This window comes from Megalops cyprinoides, chromosome 10 (genome assembly GCF_013368585.1).
Source record: "Megalops cyprinoides isolate fMegCyp1 chromosome 10, fMegCyp1.pri, whole genome shotgun sequence".
Lineage (NCBI taxonomy): Eukaryota > Metazoa > Chordata > Actinopteri > Elopiformes > Megalopidae > Megalops > Megalops cyprinoides.
In genome coordinates this window covers 10,972,292-10,987,837 of record NC_050592.1, presented here as the reverse complement: position 1 = coordinate 10,987,837, position 15,546 = coordinate 10,972,292, and the positions used below count along the sequence as shown (strand labels likewise).

The following is a 15,546-nucleotide window of genomic DNA, read 5'->3' as shown; positions in this document are numbered from 1 at the left end:
ACTGGCAGTATAGCACCTGGCTTCAAATCTGACTGACGGTTCCCCTATTTACGGTACCAAGTGTCGTCCTGAGCATTGCACAGCTGAGAATCATGAGCTACATGACTGATTCAACAACATATCTTGAGTTAGCAGACAGCAGATCTTATTATTCCATGACACTGAGTTCATCAGAGCTGAATCGACCCTGCTGCCTGACATGATAATTAAAAAATAAATTACTGACACATTTCAGTTTGCTGGTGCAGATACTCACCTTAGCATTGTAGAGCAACCACAAGTAAACAACCACCAAGTAATATAGCTCTGTATCACGTTGCGGCAATACAGTAATAACTTAATGAGAGATAAAGTGATTTACCGAACCATTGGTGCAAGGAATCACATTGTTTAATAGAGGAGTACCATAAAAAAAATTCTACCGAAATCACTGAGCCTCATGCAGATACAATTATTGAACTGTAGACATAAACAGACAACCAATAGTTGTTAAAATAAATGATACACAGTCTGTACCATCCAAAATGAGTGCTCACTAATTTACAAAAACATATCAAAATACAATGTAAAATTGATATACATTACCAATATATCTCCCTTAAATTATGGACAGCATTTCAAATTCAGTGCTCCTACCGTTTTTTAAACTCAGTGTAATACAGAACGTATTGCATAACATTTACATTAAAACTAAGACCAACCTCATAATCTTTACATTACATTCACAATCCTAGCAATACCAATCAATAAGTAATCAATAAAGCAATAACAAAAAGTAGTTTTCAACAGAAAGTATCCGAAATGCTGAATAAATAACAAAACTGTTACATTACCGAATCCCTACCAAACTTAAGTCTATCAAAGCAAGTAAAGTAAACACTACTGCACCTCAAACACACAGGGCACAGCACTTCTCTAATTTCTTTTACTTGCAAATTAGATTGCCGCACACAATTAGACGTTTAATTTAAATTTAGACTTTCCTGAAAAGTACAGCTTGGTAAGAGTCTACAGTCAAATCAAATGTTCTTAAATAACTAACAAACTGTAATTTTTTTTTTCTTTCAAAGTGACCAGAGCAGAGTAGCCGGGATGACTATATGAACATAGTCAGAGTGCAGAGACACGGCCCTAATGTAGGCAGTGGAAAATTACAAGTCCTCAGTTTAAGTCATGGAGAGTGACACATCACCTACCCCAGGCCACCTTGTGATATTCTTCCACCACTCTCTATCCTAAGGCTACATCCCAAATCTTCTCCTGTTCAAAAACCCTTCCAACCTCTGTGCTACAGGAAGGATTTCCAGTCCTGGTCTCTCGGCAGCTGCGGCCCCAAATGTCCCAACTCTCAGAGAGAGGAAGATAACTGAAACTTGTTCCACACAGACAGTAAATCGCTGAGATACATTCCCAGGCATAAAAAACTACAGTACAGGTCTAGAAAGAACAGATGCAGACACTGTGCCCTTTTGCAGTAGCAAAGCTTGGCAAAACGTAAGAGTGAAACAGAAAGAACACAATGTTTGCACATTGTCTACTCCTGAAAGCAACTTATTTTAAAGGTACACATGGGACAATGTTTTGATCCACATTTTGAAGGTGGATCCTCACCGGTGGATATTTACATCTTTCTGCTGTACTTCTGTCCTGCACCTGAATGAAAGATTGTGTGCACGTCTCCATTGTGAACACAGTTATATTTCTTTTGAATGGATGCATGCCCAATTGGACAGAGACGACCAGACTACTGTGGATGGGTTCCAGAACAATGTCTTCAGAACAGTAGAATAATAGCTCTGTCTGTATGCCAATCAGCTGGCAATAGGACTGGGTACGTGTGGTCAGATGACACCCTCAATATGGCTAGCAGGTTCAAATGCAGGTGTGTTTTCCTTTTGTCACTGGGGGGAGTGCACAGGGTGGTACTATGTAATGGATTCTCTGCACATTTGTATTCCTTCAGGACCAGGACTGGCAATGCCTGCTTCCCCTATAATTCTCCCCCCTCCTCACACCTTCATCCATCTTTCCTGACCCATCTCCTAAATCCTCACTTCTACTCCTTCACCCCCTCACTCTGCCATTCCCTCTCTTCCAGTCACCTCCAATATCATCCTCCCCCTCTCCACCAGTCACTGAAAACTTCTTCAAGGCCTCCTTCTCAAACTCCTCCATCTCCTCCTCCCTTTCCTCATCTTCCTCCCCCTCCCCCTCAACCATGTCTTCCAAAATGTCAGCTACATCTTCCACAAAGTCCCTGAAGGAGATCTTGTCATGGGTGAACACTCCGTCTACAAAAAATTCCTTGATCAACTTACTGATTTCCTCCTTGCCCCTGACCTCAGTCGCCTCCAGCTTGCTCAGGTAACCTCCTAAAAGAGCCTCAAAGTCAGCAAGATTTACAGGAGACAGGCCTTCCCTTTTGGCACATTCTGCAATACCGTTACAGTCCACTAGAGGACGATAGAAGTGCTGGAGTTTCTCTCGCTTTTTTTTCCAATACTCATTGTGTTCATGGTGTCTGTGTGATGGATCCAATGGGGTCTTATCTGCTGTGGCCTGCCAATGCCTCTCCTTCTTGCTCCTCTCCTTCTGCTCCCACGTGCCCTCATCCTTATTACCGTTTCTGCTCTCTCTCTCGTGTTTGTGATGATCTTTATGTTTCTTCCAGTCTCCATCTTTCCTCCCTTCCTTCCAGCCATCTCTCGACAACCACTTTCTCTCGTCTCTCTCCTTCCACTCTTTGCCCTTGTCTTTCTCTGCATCTCTGCCCAGTTTCCAGATTTTCTCTGCTTTCCACTCCTTTCTCTCCTCCTTATTTTTCCATTCTTTTCCCTCATCCCTGCCCCCATCTTTCCCTTTTTTCCACTCTTTCTCTGCCTTCCATTCTTTCCTCTCATCCCTATCCCTCCAGTCTTTGCCATCTTCCCTGCCTCTTTCTCTTCCCTGTTTCCACTCTTTGCCTCCCCTCCACTCATTTTTCAGCTCTCTCTCCTTCCATTCCTTGTTCTCATATTTCTCGCTGTCTCTCCCTTGTTTCCATTCCTTCTCTACCTTCCACTCCTTCCTCCTACGTTCACCGCCCCTTCTCCCGAGCTTCTCCACCTCCTCTGTTAGTCTCCTTTCCATCTCCGCCAGGCCCTCCCTTACGCCCGTCTTTCTTCCCCCCTCCACCTTCATCCCTTCCAGTCTCTTCCTGCTCTCCTCCAACAAAACTTTCTGTCGCTCCAGCTCCTCCGTCAGACTCCCTCCATCTCTCGTCTCCCCAGTCCCTCCTGTAGTTTCCTCGACGACACCACTCTGGTTGCCGCTTTCAGTCTGATCAGACGGGGGTGGTGCTGACGGGGAGACAGGGGCCTGTTGAGACTCCTCTTTCGCTGGGAAAACAATAATAATCAGTGAGAAAAAATCAGTGAGAGTGATAAACACAGCTGACAACAGTAATTAAAATAACACTCCAGAAATGCAGTCAGACTGATCGTTGTGACGAAATCACAAATAATATCAATAAGAACTACATAAGACAATAAATAATAAGCACCGTGAAAATAAGAGAAAACGGTAACGAAGAGATAGCTGGCCTCTGCTACCTCTCTGGCTCTCCGTACCTGTGAGAAGGGTAAGCTCCATCACCCTGGCCCTCAGGGTCTCCAGCTCACTCTGGAGGCTGGGCAGAGACGACAGCTCCTGCTTCATCCTCTCGTTCTCTTTCTCCAGCTCTCCCTTCCAGGCGCTCTCTCTCGCTCTCTCCTCTGCCTGCTGCAGTGCCGTGTTGAGCTCCTCTTTCTGAGCCTGGCAGAGGCGAACGGAGAAGACCAGAGGACAAGGGTAAAACAGAATGCAAGATGAGCGTAAGAAGAACCTAAGAAGCAGAGCATGGGAAGTGATGGGAGGGGGGCATACGGAGGGAGTCACATAGCAGGTTTGGCTGCAGCCTGAGTGAAATTTTAGGGGTGCATTTCAGGTTTTTAGAATACATACCCCCAAAAGAGGTCAACTCTACCACCAGGCAAAAAAACACATAATTATGTAATACGTACTCTGGAGCATCTGGTGAATAGCAAACTAAGTAACTAAATTCAGTACGTGTCACGAGGGATTCAGAGGGAAACGTGCCCGCCCTGATGGGACGGGGATGGGAATGTCAGACAGAGGATGAGGAAGAGACTGAGCCAAGGGAGAGAAGAAAGTTAGGGAGATGGAGAGTATGAGCAGGATATACTGAGGAGGAAAAGAGGGGAAGAGGTAAAGAGAGCCAGGGGCAGGCTGACCTGGAGCTGTGCCTGTAGTGCGATGATCTGCTCATTCTCTTTAGCAAGCTTATCCAACAGCTCTGCGTTCTCCTGAGCCCCCTGGGGGTTAGCCTCTGAGTTCAGCCACTCCTATTGTGTGCGTACGCACAGACGCACACACACACACACACACACACACACACACACACACACACACACACAAAGACAGAAATATCACATAGTGTGGCATAAAATGTCTGACCAACTTCACAACTCCAGAGAGTGTGCCAAAAAGTGAGAAAAAGGGGGGGGGAGGACAAAGATGGCTGACCTGACTTCCATGCAGCTCAGCATCACTCAGCTCTCTCACGTCAACATCGTCCACTAGAGAAAAGCACTCATTACAACACAGTCTGCATCTTATAATACACACTCACCTAATAACACGCTGTCAGTGGACAGGATTCTTACACAGCATTCACCATTTCAACAAGATGACATCACATACTCAAAACGGTTTGGCACACAGACATAACACTTATCATACCATATCAACAGGCCGAAATCCTTAATACCATGCTACACAGTTTAAAACAGCGCTAACAGCTTTATATCAAAACAAACACTGTCACACAACACATCTCCTCCCGCATGTCACACCAGCATGCAATGTAACGGGAGAAATGCACGTTTGTGATATTACAACCTAATATCAAATATTAATAATGGTATTCTGTTCTCTCAGCAGAAAGGCTTAGGATCTATTACCAATATTGGCATTGGACTGGTTTATTAACTGCACTAACACTGTAATATGAGCATACACACCTTTCAATTCAAACCATAAATTAAGAATGTATTCGGCAAACCAATGAAACTCCTCATTCAGGTAAGCCACGGACCTTTTGGACTGGAAAATTATCTCTGAACACAAAATATTCCATGAATAGAAAGTGATTTTTAAAATGCTGACTATTACAACTGGTGCCAAGGAGCCAAGCCAAGCAAAAGTGAAGCTTCAGGAAGATACGTAAATGATAATGAAAGGCCCCAAAATATTTATTAGTTTAGTTAATTGTTTAGGACAATTTCCTGTTACGCTCCTTTCCTTGCACAGAGTCAAGCCTTGAGAGAACTGTAAAGACTAGCTCAAGGTGGGAATATGAGTGTCTCAGCTTTAAACTAGTCTACAGTTAGTGCACTACGCAGCCTAGGCTTTTGATATGGATTAAAATACTGCGTGTGCTTGCATTATGCAGCATGCCCTCAGGACCGTAGCTGTTCATGTAAGTAGGAGTTAGTCTCTCTTTACATACCATAGTCCAGGTCAGTGAAGACACCTGTGGGCACAATACACCTTAGGTACTTTTCTTACCGGTGTATGTTTTATTTAAACAGTAAACTCCAGCTTATTTACAGTCATTATGGCTGTTCTGTACCTATTGTTGTTATTCATATTCCTCCCGTGGTATGATTTTAATGTACCATGTCACCATATTAGCCTCGTAAGTCACTCTGAATAAGAGCGCCAGCCCGAAAATAAATAAGTAATACAACTACTAATATTTCCAGAAACAAAACTCTGTGGCAATGACAGCCATCGAGTTTTAAAATGATGACTAGCATTAACTCTAGCGGTGATGTGAGTCTGCAGAAGTTTCTCAGGGCATTCTTGTACATTTTCCACATGAGCACTGAGGAAAAATGGAAAGCTTTCCCAGTTTTTTCTGTTGGGTTCATCCCAACATTTTGTTGTAGAAGCAGAATGTTAGCATAAAAATCCTGCTGTGGAAACTGTGGGAAATGTAATGTGACATCTTGGTAGCAACATTCACACAATACCTATACTTATAACTCCATTATATGACAGTTATATAACTAATTATAACAGCCCTATGACTAATATCATAATAATACCAACAATACGGACCAGGGCTCTAAATAGTCACTATTAATAGGAATTTAGTTAATTATACCTATGATCATGTGACTCACCTGAAAATAAAATGGTGCCCAGACCCAGCAAAATGAGGGCTCCCAAAATGCACTTGTTCAGAGGGAAGCCACCTCCATCTTCCTCCCCGTCTCTGGGTCTAAGCAGTTCTTGATCCTCATCGCCCTGCTGGTCCAATGGCCCGATGGGGAACACCTTCCTCTTCCTCAGCCCGTCTCCCTCGGTGCCTCGTTCCTCCCCAAGCTCAGAGTCACCGGAAGGCTCTACCCAAGAAAGAGACAAGGGGTGCGGATGAAATGGCTACAGGATGGTTCAGACATCCAGGCTTTTAATATGAAAGCTGATTAGTACTGGAAGCTAGCTCTGTGACTCTGTCTGTGTGTACAGCTGCGGTGGGGCTGTTGAAGGGACCGGTCTCTGGGACCGGTGAGCATTAATGAGCTTCAGAACAGAAGGGCGATATGGACAGGCCTGCACAGCGCACCAAGCCTCTCCCATTCACAAGCTTTCTGCACGAGCTGTCTACACCGGCTATGCTGCAGGGTAACAGGTAACAACTGCACTGTGCACCCCAAGTCTGCTCCCTGCACCACAAGTTTGCGGACTGGAAGTCCAAATTCTTGCACTGTTTCTCAGGGCTTACGGGAAACAGAAGTTCACATATTCCACACTGATTATTCTTCTAAGAGACTTTTCTGTACAAGTGTTTATGAGCAGATTTACTTCAAGCTTGCACAGCTGTCTGCAAGCAAGTTCCTCTAGGGATACCACCAGAGATTTAGTATGCTAAAAATAAAGCTGTATGCAGCTCCAAAATCAGACCGGTTTTAGAATACGTGCTAAACGGCAAATCACACCAGTGTGACCGTACGCGCAAAAGTGCTAAAAAGACAAGTTTTTTTTAAAAGTTCAATAAATACATGATGTTTCGAAAGTCAACGAGTAATCATGTTAAATAGTCTTGATCTCAATATTGACCAAAAATAATCGTGACTATGAATTTTGCCAAATCGAGCAGTTCATACTTTAAAATATAGTTGCCAAACAGAAAAGCAAAAGACAGTAAAAAAAAATAATTAACAATGAAAGGCATGTGATGCCTTATCTACAGTGTTTGGAAAAATTACATGTTTTTTAATGAAGGGCTCACTCAGTACCTGAGAGTGCAGTGCAGCAAAGACAAGAAGACAAACAATAAAACACAGAAGCTACAGCACTGAGACTGGCTACAGAAGCATAATGGATTCAGATGAACAAAAATGCATTTCTAGAAGAACAGAACAGCACAATAAAAATAACCTTCAGAAAAATCTCCATTACGAACAACAAAAATGCAACATAAACTAAACGAAAAACGATCCTTCCATTTTTCTGCAAAAATAAAAAAAAATGGCACAGGAAACATGCTGTCCACTTCTAACTACCAATCCACATGCATCCTTCCTCTGTGGACTTATCCTACCAGAGATTCTTTGTCCCGTGAGCTTCCTCCCCCAGATTAGGAACATGTCCGTGACCAGCTGATCCACCAATTGCACTTAAACACAAACACGTTCAACTTTACCCTACCGGCCAATGTCACCCAAGGGGAGGGACTAGATGAGTTATATTACACCTGGGTCCAGGTTACATCTTTAATCAAAACAGGATAAATATTATCCAAGGTGAGGTATTCAAGATCTTCTACCATTCCTCTAATGCACATTATATCAAGTATTCCACCCATTTTGCCCTTCCTTCCTCCCCATTTGAGTCACTGAAACCTTTCTGCTCTCCAGATTAAATCACACTGTTGATGGTTTTGACTCAGTGAAACATTAAAGAAACTTTAAACCCTCCATTCCGTCACACTTTCCATACCTGCTTGCTTCCCAACTTCTGTCACTTTCTTTGCCAGTTCAGACTTTTCCTCCTCCTGCTGTATCCCCTCCCCTTCCAGGGATGTAGTGGTGGGAACTGAGACAATGGACTCTGGGTAAGAGCTTGTGGATATGTGGCTCTCAGGGAAGGAGCTTATATGGGTATATGTATCAGAAAATGTATCAGGGTCAGGGCTGAAGGAACTGCTGCTTAAGGACATATGAGTAGAAGGGGTGGGGCTCAAAAGAGTGGGGCTGGGAGGGGGGGAGCCACGGGGACTATCCGACAGAGTTTCCTGGCAAACCTGGGAATCAAATGCAAAAGAAGGGTCATTATAGCATGTGTTATGATGGCTACCCTTCAAGTCAATTAAAAAAGGGTACCCAGTTTCTTAACTGACAGGTTTTCATTGAAGTCCTGAGAGAAGGGGACAGATTACTGAGCTGACCTGAAGTCCCTCCTCAGAGCGAAGTCCCCCGGTCTGCACCATGCGGTCACCCGTCTCTGGTTCAGTGACGCTCCCTGTTACAACGCAGCAGAGATAAGTTAACACAATACAACACAAACCTTCACTTCACACAACAGAGATAATACAACACAAATAACAGCGGAGAACACACACCTCCACACCAAAAGTCTCCACTATGCTGATAGTGAGACAGTACTAAACCAACCTAAACCATTAATCGAGAGCAACAGCACACAATACTGATTGAGATGACATGCATCACCACAGACCCCACACTCTGACTTATTGGCAAAAGAATGTTCATTAAATTACGTGCACAACAACATGACACAAACATGTACAGCAGCAACCTGAAAACTATACATAGCAAAGGCAAGACCTCAGCACATGGCCTGAAGATGAAATGCACATTAAAATGGTAAAAATGACTGAACACGCAAAAGCATGGCCCACCTGTCACTCCCGCAGCCAGGAGAGGTGTGTCTGTGAGAATGGCAGCGCCTTCAGTTCCCGGGCCAACATTTTCAACAGCAGGTTCCTGAAACTGGAGGTATATTTTCCAGTTTTTATCTGTACTAATCTCACCAATTTGTGTCCTCATACACAACAAGGACAGCCAAATCTTGGGGCAAGGAAGGGTGTCAAAAATCAAGGACACAGCTCAAGGGGGCATAATGTACAAGGCCAGGGATTAAGGGCATATTGCTGGAACAGGGAAGGGCTTAAAATGGTGGCACTGGAAGGAGTGGAGGCATGCCTGGAAACTGGATGCAAATGAGGGACTAACACATGTTGTCCCATGGGTTATATCTTTCAAAATGCCTAATTTCTGCTCCCAAATGACTCAATGGGTAAAAGCGCTTACTGTTTCAAACGCAGGCTGGGCCCTGCAGCCTGGGTTTTACACTGGCCATATCATCAGCTGAAAATGACTGGGAGCCGACAGCAGGAGTGCAAAGTGGCTTTGTTCTGCCAGCGATATAAGGGTGGGTGGGTCAGCCAGGGACTTGTCCTTCCCATTTGTGGCCTGCCTGTATAAAGTTGCTCATGAAGTCTTCGTCTGACTCACGTCTGTGGAAGCTTGGCATGGGGACTGCAGTAAGTTATGAAGGGGTGCTTAGCATGTGTCATCATGTGTTTCACAGGAGAGCATGTGTTTGCCTGCACCCTGCCTGACTGTCAGTGGGGGATGCACCATGAGGTGGCACACAACTTTGTATTCCAAATTGGGATAAAATGAGGAAAAAAGTATTGGGTATTCCAAATTAAATTTTCTGAACAACAACAAAATTACAACTACACCACTTAAAGTCTACATGTTGAGTATGTGTATGAAAGTATATGCTTGAAAAAAGCATTAAGACAAGGATGCTGGGACTAAACGAGAAACTCCAGTGTAAGGTTATTTACAGTCCTGAGAGAGAAAAGGACAGATTATTTATCTCACCTGAAGACGCTCCTCAAAGTGAACTCCCCCAGTCTCCACCATGCTGTCACCTGTCTCTGACACAGTGACGCTCCCTGTTACAACACACAGCAGAGATAATGCAATACAAGACAACACGACATAAACTCCCACACCACGTGTCCTCCGACTTCCTGAGACATGACTGGTCAACATGACTGGCGCTGTCCCCAGTTTGACCCGAAAGTGCTATCTGACAAAACGACGCTCACAAACTCTTATTCAAGATATAATAATGAATTAATTAAAAATGCTAATTTAAAATGTTCTTCTTACATTAAAGTAAATTGTTCTCACCATTCAAAACACTAGTTCAATGCTTTCTCTGTAGATATTTGTTGCTCTGTAATGTGACAGGGGAAGTTTTCTGCCAGAGGGGAACCAGTATGCACTGACAACTCTTTTCTATTATACTTGCGTTGAAAAAAGAAAAGATCATCGAGAACCTGACAGATCCCATCCACATTTGGACATGCAAAGGCTAGTCAGCCATTTTAGTAGGCACACGATTGACTGAGTGACTATCTACATTCCAAAGATAATTTTATCTGGCTAGCTAGCAAGTAAAGTGGGAACTACTTCAAACAGTATGCAGAAGATGCCTTAGCGTGTCAGCCATTTGCTAACCATCTATGTCAGCATATTCCCTGGTGATGATATGCCCATTAAAACAGTGAAACTGACTGAAAACACACACAAGTGTGGCCTACCTGTCACTTCCTCTGCCAGGACAGGTGCGTTTGTCACGATTTCAGTGCCTTCGACTCCTGAGCCAACACTTTCGACAGCAGGTTCCTAGAATGGAGAGGACATTACCCTATTTTAACAAATCATTGTAGCAATTGCTCTTGAAACCTTGATGAACTTTTCAAGATTTGTCAATTTGCAGACAAACACAAATATTACACTCTCATTGCTGCTCGCACAGTGATAGCACTGCCAAATCCCAACACACACACACGCGCACACACACACACACACGCGCACACACACACACACACACAAATACCTCAGGGGTGAGGACGGTCCAGCTGTTGCCGGAACCACTGCTGTTGCTGTTTTCAGACATTGCCCCCTTGAGGTTTGGCCCAGTACCTGCAGGACACAGATCCTCACATCAATGAAAACGTGCATGTTGTACATCGTGTGCGTACTACAAATTGGTTCATAATTTTCTAGACACACAGTTCTTTCCACCAACTAAATGCGAGTTCATGCAGCCATAAAATGTTTGGCCACAGTGTTAAAAAGCCCTTAAAATACAGGTGACAAGATAATTGCAGGGAAAAAAAGATATGCAGATGAGAGGATGGGTGAAATGACCATGATTCTAAAGCAAGGTGGTCTAGGGACATGTTTTTCAGTGAGCTGCACTTTGCCGCTTCATTAGTAGTTAGTCTGTGTTCTGTTCATTCTGGCTTTTGACTGCGCAGTAAATACTTTGGCACAAAATGCAGTTACTAAGGATGTGACTGTCGCTAAGGGTCTGTTGGGACCAGTGTTGTAGAACTGGTAGGATTGATGACATGGCGACACTAAGCAACTCACGGAAATATCACTACTACTTTCACAAACGTAGTTCAAAATCAGAAAGAAAAAACTTTCATAAATGGTTTGACACATTTTTTTTTCTACAGCCCTACATAAAAAATTCCCATCCTCAGAAAAGACTGGGGTTATACTGGCAGGAAATATTTGGTGTTTGACAAAGTTTATTCTCAGTTTGATTTGTCTGATTTATTTTACTGTAATCCTCCTTATTCCAATAAAAACAGCCATCGAAATGTAGATTCTGTAGATTCCTGAGGGTCAGCATTGTTTATATAGCAATTATAGTTTGTTAAGCTGCTAAATATGCTTTCACAATACAAATTGAGTATTTATACTACCGTTAAAGCAGGTTCAAATGAACTTAATTGAACAGAGAGAGGCTGAAAAAGACTCAAAATTCACAACCTGTTTTCTGTATTTATACTCGATCTTTTTAGAAGTCTACTCCCTCTTCTGCGCTAATGTCACAAGCTTCCTTTGTTTATGCCAGTCTTATCTTCTACCGTCTCTGTCTCCGTGCAAAAATGACCAAAAATGGTCAGACAAGACGGCGAGCGCATTAGCCGGAGTAACAACGTGCTCCGTCCTGCTCTTCGGCAAGTTGCTGTATCTCCGTTCATCAGCTTGTTGTCACTTCGCGGCTCACGCCTCGGCTGATGCTATGCGGGCGCACAGGGAGCTAATATTTGCATGTTTGTGACAGTATTTACAAAAGGGGAGTGTACTTCCAACTGCCAAGGCTAGCTAGCTAGCACGCAAACGCTGCATCTTCACGATAAACGGCACGCGTCAGCCGCAGACAGCTCTCGTAGATTTTACGATCGGTCATCATTCACAAGGCAGCTCACGATGAAAACAGCTGCAAATATGTAACTAACGTTAAACATACACTAGATTGACTGGATAGTTAAAACTGAAGTGGCCGTCAACCTAATATAAGTACTTTTTGTTCTGGCTTTGACTTGTCAAGGTTTCTTTCACCGGAAATGGAGAACGTTTTTTTAATAAGTTAACAATTTACTGTTCCAGTTTTTTTATGCATCTGAGTCATATAAATGTGAATGTCATTCGCTTACCGTGTTCTCGTACTTTGGACCTTCGAATTAGTAATTTCTTTGATACTTCTTCCCTTTCACTCTTCTCTTCTCGAACTTCCCAACTTCGGATGCGGACCGATGCGCTTGCCCGTTGGCCAACAGGACAGCGGGATTCACACTGATCCCGCCTTCCTGAGGCAGCAACGACCAATCAGGCTGAAGTGTCATGTAGATCAATTGACTGACATTCGCAGGTGTTGTTGAACGGCTACGCATATGCCTCAACACTGACTTAAGAAACTGAACACTGATTACTCACACATGTGTATGGGTATGTTCACCCAGACTGGCCTGTACTGCTATATTTTTAGGCGTTTGCCGGTGGGGTATTTCCATTGACCTTTGCTGTCATACTATTATGATGTTGTGCCATATCCTCAGATATGCCGAAACAAATAGAAACGATCCAAAACAGCAATAATTAATTAAGCTATAACTATTTCCCGTTATTATTAATGGTTTAATTCCATCCAGTATTCTTTCTCCCACGGGCTGGCACGGAGTGCACATTGCCAAGCGACTTCCTCTTTAAGTAATGCGATAAACGTTTCGTCTAAAATACACACAAAAGCGCTAATCCGATGGAGTATATTAATTGCAAGATGATGCGAATTTATTTTCATACATTTGTCACATCCTTGATGAAAGCATATCCTTCCTGGCTGTGAATATGCCCTTCTGAGGACAGTGTTATATTTAGGGTAAGTAAAAGACCAAGTCAAACAATACTTTGAGAAAGATTTATTGTTTATTTGTTTGTATGAAAAGTATATTTTGTGATTGTAAAATGTCATTACATTCAAAGTGATAGTTAAACAATGTTAATTTACTGTAAAAATTGTGATATTGCTGTAAAGCTTCTTACTATACACAGAAAGGACTCTCAAAGATAAACCAATAAAGGCATGAGAAAGAAGCTTCACTCCAAACCTCGTGGCCAAGCAGAAATTGCAATACCCCAGCTGCCCATAGGGTGTCCAATTAAGTCCTCATAACGGCAACGCTGCTGTTGACTTCTAGTAAAACACTTATTTTGCACTGTTGCATGTTTGATTTTGGTCTTACCATACCTGTTTAAAAATAAGATTTTTTTCTGCTTTAAGCCTTTTCCTCTGATTATTCATTTTTCAAATACCATTACACGTTTCCCCCGTAATTTCCCCTTTAATTCAAAACATTAACATTCAGACTTAGTGTGTTGTAGGGTGTCAGTGGGCTGTTGATTCTAGAATCTCCTTCAAGAAGTGGAGCTTCTTTCTAAAGAGTCCCCAAGACTCTGGTCCCCAGTCATCACACAGCAGGGCCATGCTGCTCCTGCCCACCAGGACTCCAGATTCAGGCTGCTGAACTTTGTTTACACCTACGGGAGGCGTCTGGTACATCTTATTTTCACTTGGTGGATGAGTCTCGGGGTGCTGTTTAGGTCTTAAATAACTGCAACAGGACAAACAGCATCATTCCTGATACCCCCATCAAACAAATGACTTCCAGTCTTCAATGTATCACACACTGTAAGAAAAAGTAAGAGATTATGAAGGCTTCATTCAGCTTAACATTATTTTATTTCAAAATCTTTAGTTATGCCCAATTATTTTCCTTCAAACAACAGTTTGAATAGGAAAAAATGTCAATAGTTAAAATGTATATATTTTGCAACCCACTCTAAAATAAGGTCTTACTGCAGATATTCATCATCATGACTAGGTGGCTCACCAAAGCTGTGAATGCAAACCAGTTTCACCATAACACAATGTAAGACCACAGAAGCTCTATTGATACTATAATACTACCCAATACCATGATACCAACTAACTGTACCAGCCATACTTACCTCTGCATTACTATAAAAGTGTAACTGCCCAGTTGTAAAATTTGAGATAAAATGAGTTGGGGAAGGGGGGTGGGGGGGGGGGTCCTGGATCTGTGTTCATTTCCTCTTTCAGTCCAGGATCTCCTTGATGCACCAGCAGCACAGCAGGAAGTAGAGGCACTCTTTGAGGGACTGTATGACGCCATAAGCAATGTTGCTTCCCAGGAGGTTTTTGCCTCGTCCGAGTCCGAGGGCGACGTCGCGGAGGTTCCGGCCCAGGGAGTAGGGCGAGGCCTGGGGAAGGGGGCGCTGGGGGTGCATTGTGGGTTGAGGCACCGTGGAGCGAGGGGGAAACGGAAAGGATGAGTATACGATGAGCCGAGGAAACAAACGAAAAGAAAAACAGCTCCCAGTTGACCCGGTTTAAATGGTTTGGCAACTCTTGTGTATTCAGTGCCTTCCAAGCGCTCCGTTCTTTTCTCTCCGTTCTTCCGCGACTTCAAGCTTAAATCCCCCTTGCACCTCCTCTTCTTCAGCGCTAGCCTGGTGCTTGTGAAAAGTCCTTTTACCGAACCAGTTTCTCTCCCTTTACCCAACAAACCTGGTGATCCTGGTTCTGGTCTCTACAGCTGTTTTCCCCCCTCATCTCTCGCTCTCCCCCTTTCATTTTATACAGGTCTGGAAAGTACCAGCTTACCACCCACTTCCTCTCTCACTACTTTACATAACTCTCAGTCAAAGCTATTGAAACCCCCTATTCCCCGCCAAATTCCCCCCCATTCCAACAGGTTCTTTTTCTTTCAATCCCCATCGCTCAGTACTATTGTACAATATCCCCCCCAGCCAGTCCCACATGATTCAACTATTTTCCCCCTCTTTGTCTGTGACAGTCTTTCTATCATGTGTGTTTCTGGAAATCTCTGTTTTGTTTTTGCAAAAAGCCAAATAACTAAACTGAACAGACACAAGCCCCCCCCCCCACCTTTTGTCCTAAAAAATGATAGTGTCTCCATTCCTCTCGACATTTCTCTGCCTGATAGGTACTTCAGAGCTTGTATGATTTTTTTTGTGGAATATGAGAAATGCCAAGTTATAATTTACCTTTTCA

At 43.3% G+C, this 15,546-nt stretch overlaps 2 protein-coding genes across 3 annotated transcripts; both read right to left on the bottom strand.

Annotated features, from left to right (window-relative positions):
- Positions 1-1,052: 1,052 nt before the first annotated feature.
- pbxip1b (pre-B-cell leukemia homeobox interacting protein 1b) lies at positions 1,053-12,712 on the bottom strand. 2 transcript variants are annotated; one of them, XM_036539363.1, is made up of 13 exons: positions 12,608-12,712; positions 10,990-11,075; positions 10,691-10,775; positions 9,963-10,036; positions 8,969-9,059; positions 8,495-8,568; positions 8,047-8,350; positions 7,649-7,723; positions 6,228-6,449; positions 4,564-4,616; positions 4,272-4,382; positions 3,609-3,792; positions 1,053-3,377 (listed from the first exon to the last, which is right to left on the bottom strand). In XM_036539363.1, the coding sequence occupies exons 2-13, from the start codon at positions 11,047-11,049 to the stop codon at positions 2,065-2,067; spliced, it is 2,646 nt and encodes an 881-aa protein (XP_036395256.1). In that variant the 5' UTR covers positions 11,050-11,075; positions 12,608-12,712; the 3' UTR covers positions 1,053-2,064. The 2 variants fall into 2 exon arrangements, with proteins under 2 accessions (XP_036395256.1, XP_036395257.1); XM_036539364.1 differs by lacking the exon at positions 7,649-7,723.
- Positions 12,713-14,567: 1,855 nt separating this feature from the next.
- Positions 14,568-14,843, bottom strand: LOC118784084 (lens epithelial protein). The gene has a single exon (XM_036538079.1). It carries the CDS (start codon positions 14,757-14,759, stop codon positions 14,568-14,570), a length of 192 nt encoding a protein of 63 aa, XP_036393972.1. The 5' UTR covers positions 14,760-14,843.
- Positions 14,844-15,546: the final 703 nt, after the last annotated feature.